The sequence below is a fragment of the Setaria viridis genome, chromosome 6 (genome assembly GCF_005286985.2).
Source record: "Setaria viridis chromosome 6, Setaria_viridis_v4.0, whole genome shotgun sequence".
Classification (NCBI taxonomy): domain Eukaryota; kingdom Viridiplantae; phylum Streptophyta; class Magnoliopsida; order Poales; family Poaceae; genus Setaria; species Setaria viridis.
Genome location: NC_048268.2, coordinates 27,354,987 through 27,378,767, shown reverse-complemented (window position 1 = coordinate 27,378,767; position 23,781 = coordinate 27,354,987). Strand labels below are relative to the sequence as shown.

General features: G+C 45.4%; 1 protein-coding gene and 1 pseudogene across 1 annotated transcript; both read right to left on the bottom strand.

Moving 5' to 3' along the window:
• Positions 1-6,415: 6,415 nt before the first annotated feature.
• On the bottom strand, positions 6,416-8,927 carry LOC140223232 (uncharacterized; annotated as a pseudogene).
• A 1,509-nt stretch (positions 8,928-10,436) lies between these two features.
• On the bottom strand, positions 10,437-14,955 carry LOC117859549 (nucleobase-ascorbate transporter 6). Its single transcript, XM_034742670.2, has 14 exons — positions 14,038-14,955; positions 13,677-13,774; positions 13,369-13,545; positions 13,172-13,272; positions 12,961-13,036; positions 12,797-12,856; positions 12,524-12,708; positions 12,342-12,438; positions 12,170-12,256; positions 12,024-12,082; positions 11,844-11,935; positions 11,429-11,506; positions 11,164-11,324; positions 10,437-11,039 (listed from the first exon to the last, which is right to left on the bottom strand). Exons 1-14 carry the CDS (start codon positions 14,147-14,149, stop codon positions 10,821-10,823), a joined length of 1,602 nt encoding a protein of 533 aa, XP_034598561.1. The 5' UTR covers positions 14,150-14,955; the 3' UTR covers positions 10,437-10,820.
• Positions 14,956-23,781: the final 8,826 nt, after the last annotated feature.

The following is a 23,781-nucleotide window of genomic DNA, read 5'->3' as shown; positions in this document are numbered from 1 at the left end:
CGCTAGCAGAAGAGCAGCAGCAAAAGCCATCGGTGGGGAGAAAAAAAGAGGGGCTAGAAAGAGAAGGCAGCGGAAGGGAAAGCAGGAGGAAGAGAAACAAAGGAGGAAGATGACAGGTGGATCCGAAGGCAATATGATCCTTTTACCCCTCCTTCTGATTGAAAAGGAATAGTTTATTCGGTGCGATGTGTTGTAGACCAAACTGCTTTTTCACGATGTGCTGAAGACTAAATCGACATTTGCAGTGTGCGTCACACAAAACCACACTTACAACCTGCCAGGGATAAATTTCCCAAGGGAACAGAGGAGGGAGAGGGAGGGGACCCCTGTCAAGCCGCACTTGCTTACTGTTCCCCTGTCCCTGCGTATCCACGTGTTCCGGAGCTGCCCGGAAGGTGCTTAAACCTAATATCAAACCTAATCTGCTCTTTCCCGGACATTGTTTGTTCTTGAGAGATGACGACATTGCTTGTTTAATCGTCGCATGATGGTTGGAATACGTACATGCGTACGTGCCAAAAGCTCTGTGTGCCGTGACAACTCGTGTCCGTGCACAAGCCGCTCCAAATAATTGTCTCCCAACGACCGGGCAGACAAACCAAAAGCTTTCATCTTCCAATAGAAAAGGAAAGAATTATAGGATGACAGTGGGTAGTTTTAGGTCACCAATTTGATTTATATTCGTTTCAATTTCCCCGGTTTGGTGTCCGGAATAGTTCATTTGAATGAATTTTGGATCGAGCCGGTGAAAAAAGAACGAGACATATGACATGCCGCTACTGCTGTCAACCAAAATACGTTTCCAGCAAAACCTGTTGCCATACAAAGACATGGCCCAGCGTGCTCAATGTTGGACGCAGCTCGCGCTACGGCCTGTCGGCTGCATCCAGTCAGTCGAATTTTTTTTATTTTAGTATTTTGTAAAAATATATGTTCTAATAAAAAAATTACAAATCTATACCTATACTGCCGTTTGAAACAACGGAACGTGCACTAGTTGAACCGGCGGAATTTACCTTCCCTAGGCAGCACACTTTCAAAAATCATAACTAATTCATATAAACTAAGATAGAGATAAACTTTATATAAAAATTATAGCTCTAGATGAGATTTACAACTTTATAGTTTAAACTTTTTTCATTTGGATCCATCCTGGTGCTCAAATAATGATAAGTTTTAGATCTAAAATTTAATTTCAGATCTGAAATTTGTGTTGATTATTTGAGCACAAAGATGGTACCAAATGAAAATATTTTGAAATACAAAGTTGTAAATCTCATTGATATATATAATTTTTATATAAAACATATCTCTGTACGAGTTCATATGAATTAGTTATGATGTTTTGAATGTGTGCTGCCCAATTTCAGATCTAAAATTTGAATTTTAGATCTCAAACTGGTGTCGATTATCTGAGTACCAAGATGATATCAAATGAAAAAAAGTTTGAACTACAAAGCTGTAGATCTCGTCGCGATCTACAATTTTAATATAAATTTTATCTCCATCTGAGTTCATATGAATTAGTTATGATTTTTTAAAAGTTATTGCCTAGGTGGGAACTTACCGCCAGTAAGTTTGCTACAGTCTACCTTCTACTGTTTCATTTGGCTATAGCCATTTCAAAAGGCGTTATAGTTATAGATTTGTAATTTTTTGTTAGGATATATATTTTTGTAAAATACTAAAATATAAAAATAAAAAAATTCCAGTCAGTCGGTTTCATGCTGCTTGGGGCTGCATGCGCCGCGCCGCGGGGTTGGGCTCGTTGGTTGAAATTTCTTTTTATTTTTTTTTCAGAAATATATAGTTGGATGGAAAAATTGCAGAAATGGTCTAACACCGCCGGCCCAAGCGGCAGAAGCCCGTTACCACCGCCTCAGCCGGCGGTAAAGGCCTGACCCCGCCGGCCCATGTCGTTACCGCCGGCTGGGCCGGCGGTATCTCCATTACGCCGCCTGGGCTGGCGGTAAGGACCCGTCGCCCTGCTCCGCCGCGGTACGGCGCGGTCAGAGTCGTTACCGCCGCCTGGGCCGACGGTAACGACCCCTACTGCCGCCTGGGCCGGCAAGGATTCCCCCTATTTAAAACCCCCCCCCCCCCAGCCAGGCCTCCAAGGCACCCACCTCTCCTCATTGAGACGTTTTTGAGGGGAGAAACAGAGAGGGAGAGAAAGAAGGGAAGGAGGAAAGAAAGAGAGGAAAGAAGGGGAAGAAATCTCCTAGGATTCAGGTAAGTTTTGCAATATCGTAGTATAGTAAATCTAAAAATACATTGTGCTTTTAGATGGTAAAAATCTAGCTTAGTATGTATAGTAGATTCAATATTTATTTTGTAGTTTAGTATTTAGATCTACGGATATGTTGTGTGTTTTTAGATGTTAAAAATGTAGCGTCGTTAGTATAGTTTTACATTCGGTTTTTAGTTCCTACTTTAGTATTTAGATCTATAAGTATTTACTAGTATAGTTTCATGAATTTTTAATATTTTTATTATACAACCGTATGATGCCAAGGCGTGGAAAAACTGGTAAAGCAAGGTAATCTCAGTGCACGTTATTCAACTGTACGTTAACCGGTAGTCGTATGATTTAATCTTAGTTGCTTCTTGTTCTTACAACGAAAATGGTAAAGGTGGAGTGGTGTTCCGTTGACCGGAAATGCCTTCGACCGTTTGCCTCTGCCTAGTGGTGTTCCAGTGCCCATGTGCTTTTGTGGCGATCCTTGCAAGGTAGACAAGTCCGATGAAGAGGACACGTATAGGCAGAGGTATTGGATGTGTTCCAACTTTGCGTTTGAGCCTACACTTCGTCAGCACCGCATTAACAAGATGGTGAGGAATTGATGTTGTGCAACAACTATTTTGTGCCATATGACATCTTGCATGCTTTTTTTGTTATGTAATAAATACATCTTTTGCAGACTCCTCCACCGCTCTGTGATTTTGAGCAGTGGATTGACACTGAGATCAAGCCTGAGGACAAGGAGCACATGCAGTACATGTTGCAGTGGGCGCCAAAGAGCAAGGAGAGGATGGAGAAGAGGCTCAGAGAGGAGGCTGCAGAGAAAGAGCACAAGGAAGAGGAGGAAAGGAGGCAGCTTACTGCGCAGAGGGAGGAGAGGGAGAGGAAGCTTGAGCGTGCACGCCGAGCCAAAGCAGCGATGGAGGAGAACCCCGATGCCCTGAGGAAGGGAAAGTGGCCTCGTTGTACTCAGTAGGCTCCGTTATTCGCTACTACTCCGTTGTGTGCGGTTGTGTCCATGTTTTATTCTTGGATAATGTTGTGTACTGTTGGACCTTTAATTGTGTTGTGCTTAGGTAATGTACTCTGTTATTTGCCGCACGATTTTCATTCGTAGTTATTGATTATTTCAATTGTGTGCTTCTAATTATTAATTGGGAAATGTTTAGAATTGGCAGGGAAAACGCACGCGAACAATGAAAGGCATTTAACTTATTATGTAGATAGAGCAGTCATCGCACATAAAGATAATCGTAAACATCATAATCGTACAATGAAGTAGCCCTACGCACTAAATGCGTCCTCGCTTGAAACGAGGCTCGCCGGCACCACGACCACGCCTTGCTGCCCGCTGCGCTGCTCTGGTCTGCTGCCAGTCGTACGTCCAGGGCTCTGACGGGTGAACGTCGCGAGTCAAACGTCCTCCCGCTACCTCCGCAGGAGGTGTCACGAGGTACTACGATGACGCGCCCTGTGTGGGACCCTGTGGTGTCCCGACGAACTGGGTCGCACCCTGTATAGGACCCGGAGCGTCTGGCAGCTGGGAGGGACCGAGCAGGTCGGCGTCCACTCTGAAAAGCTCATCGATCCAAGCACTGCTGCTGGCCCTTGCTGCCTTGTCGTGCGAGTCCTCCGAATGCCATCCCTGATCTACGTAGCCTATTACAATCACAAAGGAAACGATTTTGTTAGTTTCATTGCGTTCTTAAAATGGAGTTACAATAAGTACACATCACATACCTATTGGTTGTAGCTCCGGTGAGCTGAAGAAGGATAAGACGACCATGTGTAATGCATCTGAGGAACGGTGGACGGACCTGCTGTGGTGTGCCAAGACGGTGGCGGTGGTGGTGGTGGTACGACGTAGGAGGTGCCGGCTGTTGCCGGACGAATGTGCTGCTGAGAGGACGTACCAGCCTGTTGAGTAGGAGCTGGAGTGGACGCACGGGGGTACGAAGGTCGTGGTGGACGGACGACGTCCCCGTGCCTGCCACGGCAGATAACGCCACTGAGGAACCTCCTGCAGCCGTATCTGACCCGCATAAGCAGCGATCGTTGCTGAACCAAATTCATCACGGGGAAGTTATCGATGTCGTACGTCAGCTGCCTGTCCATATCCGCTATAAGGTCGATCTGTTGGGGAGCGAAAAAATTTCAAGTTAGCCACACCAAATGATGCAAGTTTAGTACAATAAAATTCAAGTAGCCTACCGTGCGGTCGTAGTTGACGTCTCTCGCGCGAGGGTACGTCTGGGTGACTGGAGCGGTCTCCGTCGGTGGCTCCGCCGGAACGTGCTGGACCCGTGTCCTGGTCCTCGATAAGAACCAGCTAAGGTATGCTGCGAAAGCGTTGGCGTCGTGTGGCCGGCCCTCTTGGACCACCTCGTCTAGTGCGGTGGCCCACAGGGCGACCCAATGAACCATCCTCGGAACCCATAGGACTTCAGGGCCACTACCACCACCCTGACGGGTAGCCCTAATGGAACCATCGTTACACGAGTTACATAAACAAAATATTGTTAATGCAAGGAGAATGAAAATGCTGGAATGTACCTATGAACGGAAGCCGGTACCGCTGACGTTGCCGGAAGCGGGGAGTCCTGGTACAGGACAAACTGCCTCATGACACGATGAACCGCGTAGTCCTCGACGTGGATGTCGAAGATTAGTGGCCTCCTCGTCATCCAGTACGCCATGTCCCGATGGCATAGCGAAGATAGGCCATGCGGGGCACGAGCCTCCACCTCCTCCAAGTTGTAGGGTCTCCACCTCACGTCAGTGTCGACCAGAGCGTCGAACATACCGACAAAGTCCGGGTAAGACTTCTTTGTCTGAAGCCCCGTCCAAACCGCCTGCAACAAATGTAATCACAATTTCTTATTTAGGACCTCAAAAATTCCAAACTGTAATAAGAATCGAAAAATAGTAGAGGAAGAACCGTACCCTCCTCAGGCACCACAACGACCCCATCTTGGGTCTGTCGACGTCGTCCTCATCAAAACCCCCAAGGTAGGGGGACATGTCCACACGAGGTCGCCCTATCGGGAACCGCTCGTAGGCACAAAGCTGAAGCAGCAGTGGGCAGCCAAGGAAGATAGGCTCCGTCAAAGTTACCTTCACGCAGCCCATGCAAAGACCCCTGTACGTGGCCGCCAGCACAGCTGAACCCCAGCTGTACTGTGGAACCTCGTCAAGCGGGGCCTCCGCAATGGCCCTCGTGTAAGGAAGAAGGTGCTTAGGCACCGAGTTCCCGTGCGACGTGCAGAAGAGTGTCCAGTCGAAGAGCCACAGCAGGTACGCCTCCAAGTGAAGCGCTACTGTGGCGTCGTTTGCGTCCTCTCTCATGTACTCGGCCTGCAAAACAATTTCGTACTTGTGTCAACAATTTAAAAAAAATGGCTGAAAAATATTTATAATTGCTGCTAATTAGAAACTCACACTGAACTGCTGGAGCCAAGCCTTCGTCGGGCCGTGGGAGCTGCTGAAAGTGGTGTACTGGGGGGCACCGTCTATGCGGGCAACGTCCGCAAAGCGACCCAGCAGCTCCTCATGCCAGGAGGGGGGCACATCCATCGCGGCTACGGCGACCCCTACACAAGGAAGGCCCAGTAGCATCGAGATGTCCTCTAGTGTGGGCGTCAACTCACCGACCGGGAGGTAGAAGGTGTGCGTCTCCGGCCGCGACCGGTCCAGCAAAGCTGCTAGCAGTGACATGTCGAACTGCAACCGTGCGGGTCTCTCGCGGCCACGTCGCGCTGAACGTTTGACCATGTCGCCCTCCACAAGCCTAGCCACAGGAAGAAGGCCCGTCGCACGCAACCTGTACCACGGAACAAATGAATTAGTTTACACAAATTATTCATTCAACTTAACACAGAAGTATTACTAATTATTTGTACCTCGGGATCCAACGTCGGTCGGTCGGCATGGTCGCAAGCGGAATACGAGCTCGAAACGTGCCTAGGTTCGTACCAAGTACAACCGAGTGGAACGACCTATGCTGGCCGTCCACGGTAGGGTCCAGCTACTCAGGGGTCTCGACCCCCTCTGGACCTGGGTGCGACGCCATACCTGCAACACAAGTACAGAAAGAAATAAGCACTGAACATCTAAAGAAAAAATAGTATTACATTATGTTACATACGAGTCAACACAAATATAAAGGGTCCACGATAAATATTACAAAACTTGATGTCCTTATCCGCAGCATCAAATAAAAATTATATTACACTACCTAAGGACGACAACTGAAGTTACAATAACACAACTGAAGGTATACAGTACATTACATTAATAGTTATTAGATGCAGATTGGGTGCTAGCACTTGCATACGTCGTTGCCGAGCAGTTTTTGTAGGTGTGCCCGGCTTCGTGGCACTTGGAGCATAGACGGTCATCAGGACCAGCTTCAGATTCATCCATGTCATTACGGATACGCCTGTTCCCATGTCGTCCCACTCCTTGGAACATTTCTGGATCAGGATCAGGAATGTAGCGGACGGCATTATCAGGATTATTGACAAAGTCTCCCAGCAAACAGTATCCATAAACCTCATTCCTCCAAGTTTCCCATATGGTTTCTTTGAGGAAATAGTGTGGCACGAAACGACGGGGTTGGAAGGCCCCCGCCTCGAAGCATGCAGCAATGATATGGGTGCAAGGCCTGTGCAGCAATCTTGGCTTGTGGCAAGAGTAAACACAACCTTCATTGCTGATGATGCACTCATGTGTGTGTCTCTCACGCCTCCTGCCCATACGAACTTTGTTCCTGCACACAACTTCGAACCGGCATTCCACGGCTCCCACTTCTTTCACACGATGCAAATGAGCTTTCTTAATTGCTTCCTCCATGTACTCTGTCATCTTGTACCCAAATATTACGTGGTTGTCGCGCATGGAGTTATCAGCCAATTGGTACCTTTCCCTAAAATACTTTATGGTGCGGTAAAGGTAAAATTCGACAATACCAACAAGAGGCAGCCCCCGAACACCGCGCAGGACCCAGTTGTAAACCTCAGCTAGGTTTGTCATCATTATACCCCACCGTGCACCTCCTTCATCAAAGAGTAATGCCCACTTTTCCTTCAGTTCATTCTCAATCCACTGTGAGAAGGTCTTGATGGATCTTCCCCGTCTTCGCCTGACGTTTGGACCGTCGAGCCCGACGTCCTCCAGAGACACGGGTTTGTCGGCCACACTATTGACCGCCCTCTTCGCTAGTTCCTCCAATTGCTTCTTTGTGAGGTCCTCAAGTTTCTTCCACAACAGGTTGAACTTCCTCTCCTGATTCTGGTTGCACAGGCACTTGAACAATTTTGTAGGGTCTTGTTCTTGAATTGGCTGTGAAAGTTCGCACCCATATGCCTCATGCACCACCGACTCCTCAAGTCCGGCCATATCGGGGCCCTAAAACGCTCTTCACTTCCATTCTGTAGGTCCTCGATTGCTTGTATAATACCTTTGTTCCGATCATGAATGAGACAGACACCCTCGACGTCCAACACAATCATGTTCTTCACCCTCTCGAGAAACCAATACTAGCTATCTCCAGACTCCTCACAAAAGCGATCGCAAGCGTCAGCACCTGATTGTTGCCATCTGTTCCAATAGCTGTTAATATTTTCCCTTTGTACCTTCCAGTTAGAAATGTGCCATCAATGCAAATGACTGGTCGACAATGCCGGAAAGCATGAATGCAAGGACCCAACGCAAGAAATGACCGCTGAAGGACCTGTTTGCCTGGAAACTGAAGAACTGGATATGATTTCAAGTCGTAGAAGCTTCTAGGATTTCTCTGGCAAATGGTGTGCAACAAGGCAGGGAGGTTGTCGTAGGATGCTTCGAACATACCCCCACTTCATCTCAAGCGCCTTCTACTTAGCACGGTAAGCTTTGTTGTAGCTGATCTTGTACTTGAACTTCTCCTCTATGGCACAGATAATAGACTTGGGCTCGAAGCTTGGATTCTCCACTATCTGAGGGTACATGTATTGAGCAACAAATTTAGTAGTGAGGTTGCGGTGTGTCCCTTCCAATTCAGCCAGCAAGCATTGGTGCTCAACCACTTTAGTCACCTCCCAGTAATCCTTCCATTTGCCCTTGTATGCATAAACCCTGAATGGGCAATCATTTCGCACACAACGGACATCATACACCTTCGGGCTACTCTTTTCCACCTTGAACTGACGCTGCAAACACAAAGTGGACCACCTCTTAATAGCCACCTTCACTTCATCCCCACTTTGATACACAGCCCCCTCGCATACCTCATTCTCCCTGTACTCCCAAGCAATATTTTCCCCCACATTTACCTGTAGGGCGGAATGGTCGTAATTTGACCAATTTCACGGTACAGGATAATCATTTTCCTCATCATCCGATGAGTCCTCCTCCATGGCACCATTGGCCTCCCCTCCTTCCATCTCCATCTGCTCTACTAACTCAGGAAATTCTTCCTCCTCATCAGCCTCTGCATTTGGTTCCCGAGGTGCTACTTCATGTTCTGCATCTCCACCTTCTTATTCTTCGTCATCAATTTCTTCATTTACACCCGTAGTACTCTGCACATCTTCTTCTACTTCAACTTCATCTCCTCCGACTTGATCTTCAATATGAGTGCTCGGTCCACCCTTCATGAAAAATTGAACATACCATATGATTGGTAAACCTCTTCTCGTGAAACCATCTATGTAACCTCGATACCTCGGAGTTCCTTCAAGCGGAACCAACTCCCAAAAGTTTATGTCCGGCCGTCTTTGCACTACAAACCTCACTGACACATCCGCTTGATCTCTGTCAACACCTAAGTTCCTACAGAGCCACTTGCATATGCCCCCCAAGTTCTCTCTCTTGCTCTTGGAACACACTTGGTAAAATAGGGGAATCCACTCAAATCTACCCCTTGTGGACCATATCTAATCTCCCCCGACCCATAGTACACTTGAATATTGACACTATCCGATATGCCTGGCAACATACATGAAATGGGTAGTCCAAATTATTCTCAGCACTAGACATAAATTAACTACAATAACGACCTCAATTGAATAAACAAAAAACTATGTAACACTAAACCGAGCTTACTAACTAACTTTATCATAGACATGCACCACAACAAATAAATCTAATAATGTTACAAGAAACTATATTGTAATACCTAACCAAAAAGTTATAATTTACTGCCTACATTTATTGCAGTAATTTACCAGAACAAACAAATTTAATATTGTTATCGAAAAACTCTATTCGAATACCTACCAAATAAACATAATTTAATAACTCATTTATTCTAGCCATTTATCATAACAACTAAATCTACTTTTTACTACATTTATTTGAATATTGACTTTATTTTACTGTATATGCTAAATCAGATATACTAACTAATCTACTTTTTCCTATCTAAAAACAGCTAAAAGTTCCAAGTCTAAATCTACGTCCACTATTACTTCTAAGTCTAGATGTACTAATATTTCTAAATCTCAGATCCACTAATATTTCTAAATCTAGATCTAAACTAAACTAAACTACAAGATTAAAAAAAATTACCTGCGACAGACGGTAGAAATTTCTTCCCCCTTCCACCTCCTCCTCCTTTCTTTCTTTCTTTTCTTCCCTCCTCCTCCTCTCCTCTCTCTCTCTCTCTCTCTCTTTTCCTTCCCTCCTTTCCTCTTTCTCTTGCCTCTCCCTTCTCTGGCTTCTTCGGACGCGCAGCGCGCACTGGTGCGGGAGGGAGGGGAGGGGCGCGGGCGAGTTATAAAGGGGCGACTGTCGCCGGCCCAGGCGGCGGAAGCCCGTTACCGCCGCCTCAGCCAGCGGTAAAGGCGTTACCGCCGCCCCAGGCAGCGGTAACGCCTCGTCTCACGCACCAGTAGTTACGCCGGCTGAGGCGGCGGTAACGGGCTTCTGCCGCCTGGGCCGGCGGCGTTAGACCATTTCTGCAATTTTTCCATCCGACTATATATTTCTGCAAAAACAAAAAAAAGTATAAAAATAAAAAAAATTCTCGTTGGTTCGATCAGGTCGTCGGCGCGTGTGAAGACGGGCCAGCCCAAGAGAATTGCTGTTACAATCAAAATTAAATCGGGCCAGCTAACAGCCGCTAGTTTCTATTACAAAGATTGTTAAAATCGAATTCCATCTCACGACAAAGTTCAACATAAATAGGACTTCAGATGTTTCCAAACAAAATTCCTTAAGTTCAAGACCATACTTTAAGACTATTTGGTAGCAGAAGTTTTAATAGTTCCAAAACGTCGTGTTCTCGTGACCAAAGGTATTACAGTTATATACTGATCACTACAGAGCACCATAATAACTGTCATTCTTCTAGGCAACGCAAAAGAACTTAACAACGTAGCGTCTCAACTATCAGCATCATCTATCACATTGAATATTTGAACCAAACTGCTGCGACCAAACGTTGAGACATGCCAAAACCCAAAAGCTCCCATGGAACAGTCCAGCAGTTCACCCTCTGAATGTACAGACTAGTCAACCAAGCATCACCTACACTGGCCTGATCATTTTTTCTCTAGCCCCGAGCCATCGCCAAGAAACGCCCTGGACGGGTGCGCGATCACACGGACGGGAAGAACTTGTTGAGGTTGAAGGGCAGGGAGTAGAACTCCTCGCTGCGGCTGTCGGTCTTGAAGCTCCGGAACTTGTCCCACCAGTGGTATCCCCTGTCCCTCCGCACCGCCGTGTCGCGCCGCTGGATCGTGTTGTCCAGGAAGAAGGCCACCAGCACCGCCACGAAAGGCTTCGACGAGAAGGGCACGTTGATCATGTCGTTGAACTGCCAAGATCGGAAAGCAACGATGGTGAGCAAACCGCATCATCCACGCATGTGCAGAGGAAGTTCAGCTGCAGAACGGATATTCGAGTGTGGCACGGAGGGCTGCAGGATTTGTTTCACGTACCCATCGGGCGCCAGTGTGCACCGGGCCATAGCCGGCCACAGATGTGTACTCGTTGAAGTACTGGGGGACTGACAATCCCATGAACAAGGAGAACCCCAAGATGAACTTGGTCCTGAAGCTGTTCAGGTTGCAGAACTGAAGGAAGCTGAGACCACAGGCGCCTGCAAAGCATATGAACAGATAAATTGGAAAGGTTGGTGTTTAAGAACATGTCCTGGAGATAAGACGATAAAGCCCGCAGAAGGATATAGAGATCAGGATGTACCGATATATGCGAAGAATATGCAATACAGGGCAGCAAATATTGGCAGTGGGATGGACGCAAAAATGGCTCCGAATTTCCCTGGTTAAGCAAAAGGAGCACATTTAGCCTATCAAAGACAGATGATCAACAGCACCTGAGCCATATAAAACCTAAAGCAAATCTATAGTTTATGTCAAAAGTCAAATTACAAAAATTACAGTCTGTTGAACTAGACGATAATTCAGTAACAGATTGTTGCACTAGATAGTGGAGAACAGGGTATCTGTTTTTCTGTTTCTATTCAGTAACAGAGTGCTGTTGTGAGTACAGTCTGTCTGTCAAGCGTGCTCTACTTGTGTCTGCTTTTGTCCGAAACTAAAAATACACTCAATGAAGAACACAGATACATAATGTTAGAAACAACATTGCACATTACCAAGAATAGAGAAGAAAATCATGAATCCTGCAGATATTTGGACTACTCTCCGGCTGCCAACATGTGTCAGGGCAAGTAAACCAGCATTTTCACTGCAAATATCAAAATGGATTTTTAGAGAAGCATTACCCCGAGCAATCAATGCCGGTTGCTTGCGGTAGATAGTAGCATTACACTTACACTGACACAGCAGTTCCATTAGCTGTCCCAAAAAATGCACCCAGTAAAGTACCAATGCCCTGCAGTTCATGAAACCCAATTTTGACCACAACAAAACTAGTGAGAAGAAAATGAAGTTTACAGTATACGATAATCAACTCAGTTACCTGCCAACCAATGCCACGACCAAGAACAGAGGGAGGTATCATAGTCGCACTTGCGTATCTTGACACCGCGATGAAGGTCCCAGTTGACTGAAAGAGCAGCATACTGCCTGTTAGGACGTTAATTGTCACCCACTTATCTTTTTTACTATTCAGTAAAGCTGCACAGACAAACCTCCACAAGAGCAATGAATGAGGCCATCATCATCGCAAAACATTCACCAGCATCAAATGTTGGAGCTCCCCATTGGAAAGGGTACGGGACATTAATCCTACAATATTTTTTCAGCACTCCTAAAATAATTTTTTTACCAAAACAAGGGTCTAAACAAAAGGCAATGATGACAAATTTCTTACCAAGGTGCTCCACTTATAAGTCCAGAGCGGTCAACACGGCAATGCACTTGTGTCTTTGTTCGGGCATTCTTGTACGCACCACTGGCAGTAAGAATGTATGCATACAGCCATACAATAGCAATGGTGAAGATTACAGAAAATCGGTCAAACACAGGCTTTGCCACATGAATAGCATGAGGTAAATACTGCCCATGTAGAAAAAAACACATTAGTACATGACTTCTGCTATAATGGTTATTAAGTGTATAGAAAGGCAGAACAAATGATACGTACCTGAGAAAATATGAGCATTAGAATGATTTCTGGGAGCCCAATTTCCACACACTTGGCAACCTGAAACCGAATGAATCCTATAGTTAGTGTTCCAGTGACGGGAGCAAGGATTATGAATGAATCAAGCAACAACCACACCTTATTAGTAGCACACTAATGCTTACCCCTGGAAAACCAAGCTCATAGAGCCCAAATCCAGCTAGCGAGATCAGAGGAACAGCAGACAATGGACTTAGAAATCTGCGAAAGGAGTTCGCTCTCGTCAATCTACAAACTGAACTAATACAATTTGCAATGGCACTAAAACTGCAAACTGAAATTCTACAATCATAGAATGCGCTAGCAGAATTTACAAATAGGAATCATGATCCCTACCTAACAACATTGCGCCAGAGGCCACTGAAACCAAGTATGATCTGAATTGTCGATGCGATGATGAGAGCACCTTGCGTTCCTCGCATAGTCCGCAGGAATTTCTAAAAGTAGTGACGCAAGTCTTGTGAACTTTACTAGAAAATCATACAGGGCATGTGACAATGGCGATCCTGTAGACCAAGCAACAGGGGAGTTACCTGATGAGGGTCTGTTTCGTTGCTGTAGCGGCCGGCCATGATGATGGAAATGGTCGGCGCAACGACGGTGTAAGATCCACCCATCACTGCAGGGAGACGAGTCCCAAAGAATGACTGGCACAAGGTGTTGATGCCGGCGACGAACAGCAGAGTCTGGATCACCCGAGCCTTCTCCTCCTGACAGAAAGGCAATTCAGCAACAGGGAGTTCAGCGTTTTGACATGCATATGCCATCACCACAAAACTTAGCTCTCAGAATCTGAACACTGGGTGGTACTTTCAGTTTCAGGTGATTCAGGGGCACTCACATTTCCTCCTCCCATCTGGGGAACAAGAGCACTTGGTATGATGACAGATGTGCCCAGCATCACAATGTAGTGCTGGAATCCAAGTATGATGGCCTCAGCTGCATATTCAAGATTCACCAAATGACTAGATTAATTACCAGTAGGTGACAGGCAACAAAAAATCGATTAGCAGAAACTGGACCATCCCCAGTGCGCCCAACACCATGTGGCAAACAAAACACACTTCAGAAAAACATCAACATCAAAGGGGAAGATCCACATGACAAGAACGTAAATGCCAAAAGTACACAGAACAGAACAAACTCCAAGCCTCCCAACATTGAAACCAGAAGACCGAGGTAGGTGGGTGAGAGGGACGTACGCCATGGCGGCGGGCTGGTGATGCAGTAGGACACGCTGGGCAGCTGGTCCTTCACCGGGTGCGGCTGCAGCTCCTCCTGCTTCGGCGGCGGCGCTGCCCCTCCTCCGGCCATCCTCCTCCTCTTCCCCCTCTCTCGCGTCCCAAGAAAGCCAACCCTTCACCACCTCACTGATTCACTCCGCTCCGCTGCGACTCCACTCAAAAGCGGAACAAGAAACGGGTCCAAGAAGAGGCCGGCGAAGAACGAGCCGTCGAGGACACGCCGGGGAGGAAGAAGACGGGCGGTTTTTTTGCGTGCGGAGGAGGCCAAAACCCAGGCGCCCAAAGAAGAAAGCAACAACCGCTAAAGAAAAGGCGCGGGCAGGGGAATGCCGGGGGATGCTTCCTGGTTTTCTCTCTTTGCTTGCTGCTAGCAGGAGGCGACTAGTAGTAGTAGTACTAGTACCAGTACCAAGATCGAAGGAATCTGCAGTCCTACGCGCAAAGGAGGCGGAGCTGCGGCCACCCTGTCGCCATGGCGGCTTTCGCGCTCTTTTCTCGCTGCCGCCGCCGCTTTCCGCCAGCCATGGGATTGGAGTTGGGGCTTTTCCGTTGCCACGCCGGCCACGGAGGAAAATGCGCGCCTCGCTTCCCGAGGGCGAAATCTTTTGCACCGGAAAGGCGATGGCAGAGGGAGAGGAGATTGCAGTGTGAAGAGATGGTGCAGGTGAGTAAAAACTGGAAAAGGCCTCTCTCCGCTCTCTCTCTTCACAGGGATCTTTTCCTGCTGTGCAAAGCTTTACCGCTTTGGCTGGGCTGGCGCTCTGCTTTCTGCGCGGATGGAGGTGAGAGAGAGGGAGCGAGTGTGGACTTGTGCCATGGCTGGTTCTGTCTGCAGAGCGTGAATGGACGCGCACATGTGACGCGCCAAGGGCAAGCAGGCAAAACTGCGAGGTCGTGCCTCTCGGCCGCTGCGTGTACTGCCCCCTGCTCTGCTCTTGCCGCCGGAAAAGAACCGTTGCCCGAACTGCCGCCGCACGCCCTGGGATTGCGCGTTGCTTTCGGTGGTGCGGTTGGCAGCGGTTGCTATACGTAAGGTATCTGAGGCACTCGTCGTATAAAATAAAGTCATTTCCGGACGTGGGTTATGTTTGTAACAGTTTAAATTTCACTTACACTTGGATCTGTTTGGATACAAGGTGCTAAACTTTAGCAAGATCACATCGGATCCGATGTTCGGATGCTAATTAGAAGGACTAAGGACTTGTTTGGTAGAGCTCCAGCTCTGAAAAAACAGCTCCAAATCTATAGGTCCAGCTAGCTCCACCATAGAGCTGCTCCACCGTGGATCTAATATCTCAAAAAGCGTTTGGTACAGCTCCATTCTTGTCTTTATCTCACTGGCAATTTGGGCCTATGCATTAGAATAAAAAAACATCTCCTTCCTAGTGTTGTTGCACGCACAATTGAGGTGCTGGCGGGCACGGCCTCGCCGGCGGCCAGGCAACCTCGCGCGCGCTGGCAGGCGCGTCGCCGGCGGCCGGGTGCGGGGTGGGGCTTCGGCGGGTGGGGCGGTGCTCCGACGGGCGGAGCGGGACGGCTGGCGGGCGCGGCCTCACCGGCGGCCGGCGATTTGGGCCCATGCATCAGAATAAAAAAAACATCTCCTTCCTAGTGCTGTTGCAGGCACAATTGAGGTGCTGGCGGGCACGGCCTCGCCGGCGGCCAGGCAACCTCGCGCGCGCTGGCGGGTGCGGCCTCGCCGGCGGCCGGGTGCGGGGCGGGGCTTCGGCGGGCGGGGCGGTGCTCCGACGGGCGGCTGGTGGGCGCGGCTGCACCGGCGGCCGGGTGTGGGGCAGGGCTCCGACGGGCAGGACGGCGCTTTGGCAGGCGGGGCAGGGTGTGCGGGTAGGCGTGGGATGGGGCTCCGGCGGGCGGGACGGCGCTGGAGCGGGCGGGGCGCGCTGGCCGCCGGCGGAGCGAGACGGCGCTTCGGCGGGCGAGGCGGTGCTCCGGCGGGCGAGGCGGTGCTCCGACGGGCGGGGCGCGGCCATGGCGGCGCAAGCTGAGAAGGAAGTTATGAAGAAATAGAACGAACCGGTCATTTTCCACAATGAGTGGCAGTGGTGGGTAATTTCCTCCAACTCCACCAAATTTGATTTCGTGGAGCACCTCCTGAGGTGCTCCACCAAATCCATGGATCTGGGGGTAGATCCACCGTTTTCGTGGAGCAGATCTGTGGTGGAGTTGCTGGATCTAAAACCGTTTGGCCGAAAAAATCTAGAGCAGAGTTGTTTTTGAGGATCTGGAGCTGCGTGGAGCTCTACCAAACAGGCCCTAAGTATGAGCTAATTACAAAACTAATTGCACAGATTGAGTCTAATTCGCGAGACGAATCTATTAAGACTAATTAATCCATCATTAGCAAATGGTTACTGCAGCACCATATTGTCAAATCATGGACTAATTAGGCTTAATAGATTTGTCTCGCGAATTAGACTCCATCTATGCAATTAGTTTTGTAATTAGACTATATTTAATACTCCTAATTAGTATCCAAACATCCGATGTGACAGGTGCTAAAGTTTAGCATGGTGTTCCCAAACACCCCTTTAAAATAATCTGAAACTATAAATCAAACGGTGAGCCATTTTTCAGCTTATTTCAGCCGCTCGCAAATCAGTTTTTCCATATAAGTGCAGCTTATTTGAGAAGCGTTTCTCACTACAGCTGTACTAAACAGGGGTCATGGTATGATGTAGATGCATATCTATTTTCTTGTACTTTTCGATGTTGTGTACAGATGTGTCATGGATGAAAAGAGAGACCAATGCCCTTCTATTATTGTTATGATTATAAGGTGGTTGACTTATTGATCAAGTTGTGTTTCGGTACGATCAAAATAGATCTTTTTTTTAAAAGAAAAGTATGATCAAAACGGGAAAGGAGAAGTGAAATATGCATTGAAGTTGTTAATTGACCTCCTCATTACATGAATTTATTTTGACCGTAGATCCACATCTTTCGACGGAGGAAGGACTTTCTTCTTCGTTGAGCTAGGCCTACTCCACGTGCTTTGCACCTAGTCTTCCCGCCTACTCACATCTTTAGCGGCGATTTGCTGCTGCATTCGTAATCCAAAATGTTGTCACACTAAGATAGTGTTTGGTTTGTGCTAAGGTAATGTAAACGCAAAGGGAATCAAATTACAGTGTATTTAGAGGTGGAATATGTGATTGCCCTCTTTGTTTGGTTGCACTCTGGTAACGTAATCAGATTACTGTGTGGGTGCTATATCTGATTACGGTGTTGGAGGAGGGATAACAAGCTTATATAGATATTATTTAGGTAAGGGATTCGATTACAGTGTCAATTGATTACAAACCACCGCAACCAAACATATGTAATGGGATTCGTTACCTTCAGTAATCAGATTACGTTATATTTGAACCAACCAAACACTACCATGTTTGAGCCACGCCACCACGTTCTCCTACCACTAACCTTCTCACCGTCTTCTTGTAGCCTCGCTACACCGCTAGGTCATAGCTGTCGAGCGCTATACTTATTCTCAAAACTACGAGCCATATTTTTATTTTATTTATTAGAATTTGGTCCTTACTTATCTAAACAATAATATATATTTAACACACGCACTAAGCATAAAAGAGAGAAAATATCATTCCACAATATTTTTCTCTATTTAAAGTTTTTAGATACTTGAAATTTATATCGATGATTTACTTAGAAACATATTTAACTGATATCATATATTTTAAAAAGTTTTATCAAGAAAAAAAGGACGGATACAGTTACTACAGCAGATTATTAATGACAGGTGAACAAAAAATATATGTCAAATATATATTAGTATTCCATTTTTATGGACGCTGCGGCCTGGTGTTGGACAGTTGGAAGTTGGAACGTGCAAGCCGAGGCCCAGGCGCCATCAGCCGTCTGTGTCTACTCATGGAGCACGGATGGATCATGGATGCGTACGTGGAGGCAAGGCAAACAGTGTCGCCGTCAGAGGAATCAGCAACAGTGTTGCAAGAAAAAGGACGTGAGCAGCTCGGGTCAGGTCAGGTCAGCTGGTCAGGTCTCTCGCATGCAGTCGCAGGGTCACAGTGAGTCAGTGTGTGGCCGTGTCTCTGTTCGCTATCACGGCTAATTTTGCCGGTGGAGACTCCTCGATGTTAGTATTTACCGATGGACATCCTTCAATCTTGCTTTCGCTGGCTACTTAAGTTTAGATATTTAACTATTAAAATAATCATTTCTTACTAAGGGGGAGAGAAAATCAATGATGGGACCGGAATACCCCTACAGGGTCATGCTGCGTACAAACATGTTTAAGAAAAAAAAGATCGTATATAAAGCCAATTACACCATATATAGATAAAAGAAGCATACAACCATGCAAATCATAATAAAATATAGATGTGGCAAACTTTAAATGCTCTTAGCCATATTTAACAGAAATATAAGTTAAACAAGCCCAAACGTGTTGACAGGCATCGTGTGTGTCACGGGTGGGGAACGAGAGGCTTACGGGGAACAGGTGGAGGGAGGGATCGGATTGAGAGGACAAGATGGGAAGAGGTGAGGGGTAGTTTGGTTATTTTTTAATTATCTCACCTTTCATAAAAACTTAATATTATAATATATATAGTGTCTCATAGCTAATATCCAAACTTGAAGAGTGTCTATTAGCAAAGGTAGAATTGAGTAGTATCCATCAGCAAATATCAACATCGAAGAGTATCCAGCAGCAAAATTACCTTATCATTTACATCTCCTAACGACCAAGGTTGATAGGACAGCAGTTTATGTCAAGGCAGATCAAATAACCTGGCCTAACTCATCCTGTCTTGCTGTAATTGCGAAAAAAATACTGTCACAAGCACAACACATGACAGAATGTTGCCAGAAAAGAAAGGCAGCTACACGAAGGTTACACTTGTGCAGCACGTCAACACATACAAAGTAAAATGAAAAAGAAAAAGAAAGGAGAAGGGTAAGGAGAATCTAGCAAACTACAACAAAATTCATGCGCTATATGCCGCTATGCGTGTTCAGTCACCAATAATGACACGGTGGTGACATGAACCATGAATAACATGTTTCCAACAAGTTACGGTGGTGCACCTTTGTGTAATTGTGTGACCAGATGTCCACACCAACAGATTCCCTAGAAGACGGCCCCCTTTGGTTACTTGTTACATCGAATATTTAGATACTAATTAGAAGTATTAAACGTAGATTATTGATAAAATCCATTATATAAGTGGAGGCTAAATGGCTATTAAGCCTAATTAGTCCATGATTTAATAATGTGTTGCTACAGTAAACATTTGCTAATGATGGATTAATTAGGCTTAATAGATTCGTCTTGCCGTTTAGCCTCCGTCTGTGCAATTAGTTTTATCATTTTAGTCCTCCTAATTAGTCTTCGAATCTTTGATGTGACACGGACTAAAAATAAGCAAGTGGAACCAAACGCCCCCAAAGCATGCTATTACTGTTATTTTACCAAATGAAGATCTGAGCAGAGCATCATCTACGTACGGCTAATCTAATCACTTGCAACCGTGTCGTACGTAATGTTTTTTTAAGGGCAACATGCAACGTACGTACACCGAGGGGGTGTTTGGATCTTTAGTTCGAACTAAAATTCATATCACATCGAATATTTGGAGGCTAATTAGGAGAACTAAACATGCTAATTATAAAACTAATTAAACATATAGAGGCTAATTCACCAGATGAATCTATTAAGTCTAATTAATCCATTATTAGCACATGTTTACTGTAGCATCATATTGTCAAATCATGAACTAATTAGGCTTAATAGATTCGTCTCGCAAATTAGTCTCCATCTGTGCAATTAATTTTATAATTAGTTTATATTTAATACTTCTAATTAATATCTAAATATTTGAGGAGGCAAGAATTTTAGGAGGGACTTACAAACAAACACCAAACACCCCTTATTAATAAGAACGGGCACAGCTTTTTAGGCACGACAGCGGGGAAAAGATTGGGATCATTCTAGGCTGACGAGCGTCCAAGCTCGTGTCACATCGCATCCAGCTAGCTATTTGTCGGAAATTCATATCACACCACTGGATGGAAGGTGGCTTTTTTTTATACGAAGTACTGTAGTTTCTATCGGATGCTAATTAGGAGAATTAAATATAAATTAATTATAAAATTAATTGCAGAATCATGTGCTAATTCACGAGATGTATATGTGCTAATTCACGAGATAAATCTATTAAGCCTAATTAATCCATCAATAGCAAATGGTTACTATAGCACCATATTGTCAAATCATGGACTAATTAGGCTTAATAGATTCGTCTCGCGAATTACACTCTATCTATGCAATTAGTTTTATAATTAGCCTATGTTTAATACTCCTTATTACCATTCAAACACCCGATGTGATGGGTGTTAAATTAACACCCTGGAGCCAAACAGACTAAAAAAACTCACTTGTATAACTCTATCTGGGTTCCCACAAGCTTAAAATCAGTGGGAAATAGTATGTTTGTGCAGGGTTTTGGTGTTTCTCAATGGTTAACATCTCAAATAAGAATTTTTTATATTAACATCTTCAAGCTAACCAACCGCATTCCCTTTTTATAGTACAGTATTTCTATACTCAATTTCAAAATTAGAAAAATCAAAGTAAATTTTTCCAATGAATTTCAACACCATACGTCAACGATTTAGGGGTCATCTCACATAGCTTGACACTTCCTTTAACATTATTCCCTATCAGTTTCTCAATAAATATCATTAGCCACTTAGTTGCGTACATCATCAACACTAAAACCTACTAGGTGGCATAGATGCTCTCTCTCTCTCTCTGTGTGTGTGATTAGTCCCCTCATGTAACATTCTAAATTACGCACATATGATTTTTTTCGGTGGAATAGCCAATATTGTCCCCAAAGTTTAAAGGTTGGCTCAGTTTGGTCCCTAAAGTTTCTATTTGTCCACTCTAGTCCTTGAACTATCTTCTCTGGATGCCTACATGTACAAGACAAATCAGCACCTGGTTACCAATTGTATGCAAGGTGTCCTTTCTACCGTTGTGAAGTCTACTTCCCTATGCTATGGTTTAGCCTCCGGTCTAACTTCTAAGGAAAAGAACAAGCAAATGACTAGTAACGCTAGACATTTGATAAAAGTCAATGTGAACAGATTTTGTGCTATGTTAATTGTTGGATGACAATGTGGTAACTTTATATTGTTGGGTTATGTTAGAACCTGGAGAAGACGTGTTAGAACTTGAACGTATCATTTATATTTGTGTGCTACTCTTACTCATTTGAACAATTGTGATCAGTATGGTGTTTAGACATCTATATTCCCGTTTTGCTACTTGTAGTCGCCTCTTTTCCTAATTTTCATGCTAAAAAGATGGGTGTTTACTGTATAGAGGAGGCCATCGAAACAAATGGCTTAAGCAGGGCAGGGCAGGTCAAATGGCTCGTCTGGCTCCAACAGATTAGGAGAGTGGTGGTTGGAAAAAAAAAAGCTTAAAAAGGTTTATTTTGCTCGGATATAGAATTCATAGGGGCAAGAATGACATTTTGCATATGATTGGTGGCTGACCTTTAAGTTGTCGGCACACATGGAGCTCCATGTTAACCCAGGGACTATTTTGAGCCAACGAAAATAGCTCAAGGGCCAAGATGGACTAACCAAAACTTTAGGGGACTAAATTGAGCCTGAAGTGAAACTTCACAAACGATACTGGCTATTCCACCTGATTTTTTTGTCCACCTAATTTTGACACTTACTCACTCATATAACGGCCAGCATTCACAACCTTTGTTTACGCCAGGATCAGAAGCCAAAAATGCCATATTTGCGGTGCAACAGTGCATAATGCGGTGCCTTCCCAGTGGCTGCCATGGATTTGAGTGTGTTCCAATCAAGGGTCTGTTCGGTTAGTTAGGATTGTATCTAGGAACCAATCCAGCTTATTAAGATTATACAAATTAGTGAATCATTTTAACCGGGAATCGTTCCAGGGGCTCGTTCCGGAATAACCGAACGAGCCTTAAGGGTCACTTGTAATCATTTTTTCTGAAATGGTTTCACCAGTAAAATTAAAAATTGGTTCCACCTGATTTTCAATTTATTTTTTTCTCATTTTGTGAAATAGCTTCACATTACAATGTCATGTTTACGTAAAATAGAAGAAATCAAAATCAGTATAAATAATCTGAAATAGATCCAAATCTGAACCCTAACCCTAACCCTAACTCTTCATCGTGGAGAGTCCAAGCCGTTGAGAAAACCCAAAACACTCCCGTGCTGAGAAACTTGGAGCTCGCCTCGCTACCGGTCTGAGCTCCTGTCTCTGGCTATCAGCTTCTGTGCAAGAGCAGGTGCAATGCAACCGAATTAGTAAATTGCAGCAATTCGCAAGGCCTATTCACAACCTGAAGCTGACATGTAGCAAACAAAATCTTGCCAGGCGAAAGTACCAAAGGTTTTTACCCAACAACAAAATGTATCCCATGGCGCAAAACATCAGAGAGAAAAAATGCAGCAGGCAAGCTCCACAGTTTGGGGGGTGATTGATTCCCTGCACGCAGCCGAACCAGGCTCGCAGGATGCAGGGAACACTAGATTGGTTGCTTGATTCGGGCACTGGGCCAAGCTCACTGCGTGCAAAGGCTCCCCTGCGGTCGGGCTTTGGAGAAACGTGAGAATCGAGCGTTTTCGCCGGACCTGGCTCGCACGGTGCTGAAACAAGTCGCTTTGGTGTTGTGGAGAAAAATTCATAAACATGTGTGACATTGCCAGTGTCTCGATACCGTTCATAGAGCCAAACTTATTCAGGTATCGCTTATCCCGTATGCATTACCAATGTAATCTAATAAAGTTATTTTTTAACCAAACACTATCTAAGCTTTAGAAATCGCATCAGTCATTCAGGTCAAAATTTTCTTTTCTTCCAATGGCCTTTGTCTATCGAATTCGAAGTATGCATTATACTGATGGGCGTAAGCATTACCTGAGGCTAATAATCTCATCATCTGCGACCGTGTGCCCTTCATTTCTTTTCTCATACGAGGGAGAACCGTGCACCGTAATTTAGGCCTTTCCCCAAACTCCCAACATTGGCACTATGCAAAAAGAAGATTCACCATCATATCAAACTTGCGGTACATGCATGGAGTACTAAATGTAGACAAAATCAAAAACTAATTGCACAATTTTGTTGTACTTTGCGAGACGAATCTTTTAAACCTAATTAGTCAATGTTTGGACAATAATTCACAAATACAAACGAAATGCTACAGTTGCGTATTTATGATAAAATTCTAACTTTGGCACTCCCAAATTGGGAACCAGGGCCTTAAGAAGAGAGGGAGAGGCGCACAGCTTTTGAGACAGGGCAAGCAGAGAGGGAGACGACGGGAAAAAGATTGGGATCCTCCTCGGCCAACGGGCCTCCTGCAACTCCAGGCCCACCACTCCCACCATGCACGCTCGTCAAATTGGTTCGCAAACCTGCTACGCACTCGGGGCTACAAGATTGTTGTTGTTGGAAACTTGGAATGAAATAAAAGGTTGATAATTTCAGCAAAGATTAGTAGAGAGCACGTCTAAAATATTGGCTCCCACGTGCTAAAGTTTAGCACTTGTCACATTAGATATTTGGATACTAATTACGAGTATTAAATATAGGCTAATTACAAAACTAATTGCACAGATGGACAGATGGAGTGTAATTCG

What these genes read in the sequence shown, in the direction of transcription:
- LOC117859549 (XM_034742670.2), bottom strand. Translation starts at nt 14,149, where the DNA reads ATGGCCGGAGGAGGGGCAGCGCCGCCGCCGAAGCAGGAGGAGCTGCAG. An exon ending in CACCAGCCCGCCGCCATGGC is followed by an intron (nt 13,775 to 14,037) that starts GTACGTCCCTCT and finishes TTGAATATGCAG; the next exon opens with CTGAGGCCATCATACTTGGA. An exon ending in CTCTGGCGCAATGTTGTTAG is followed by an intron (nt 13,037 to 13,171) that starts GTAGGGATCATG and finishes CTCCTTTCGCAG; the next exon opens with ATTTCTAAGTCCATTGTCTG.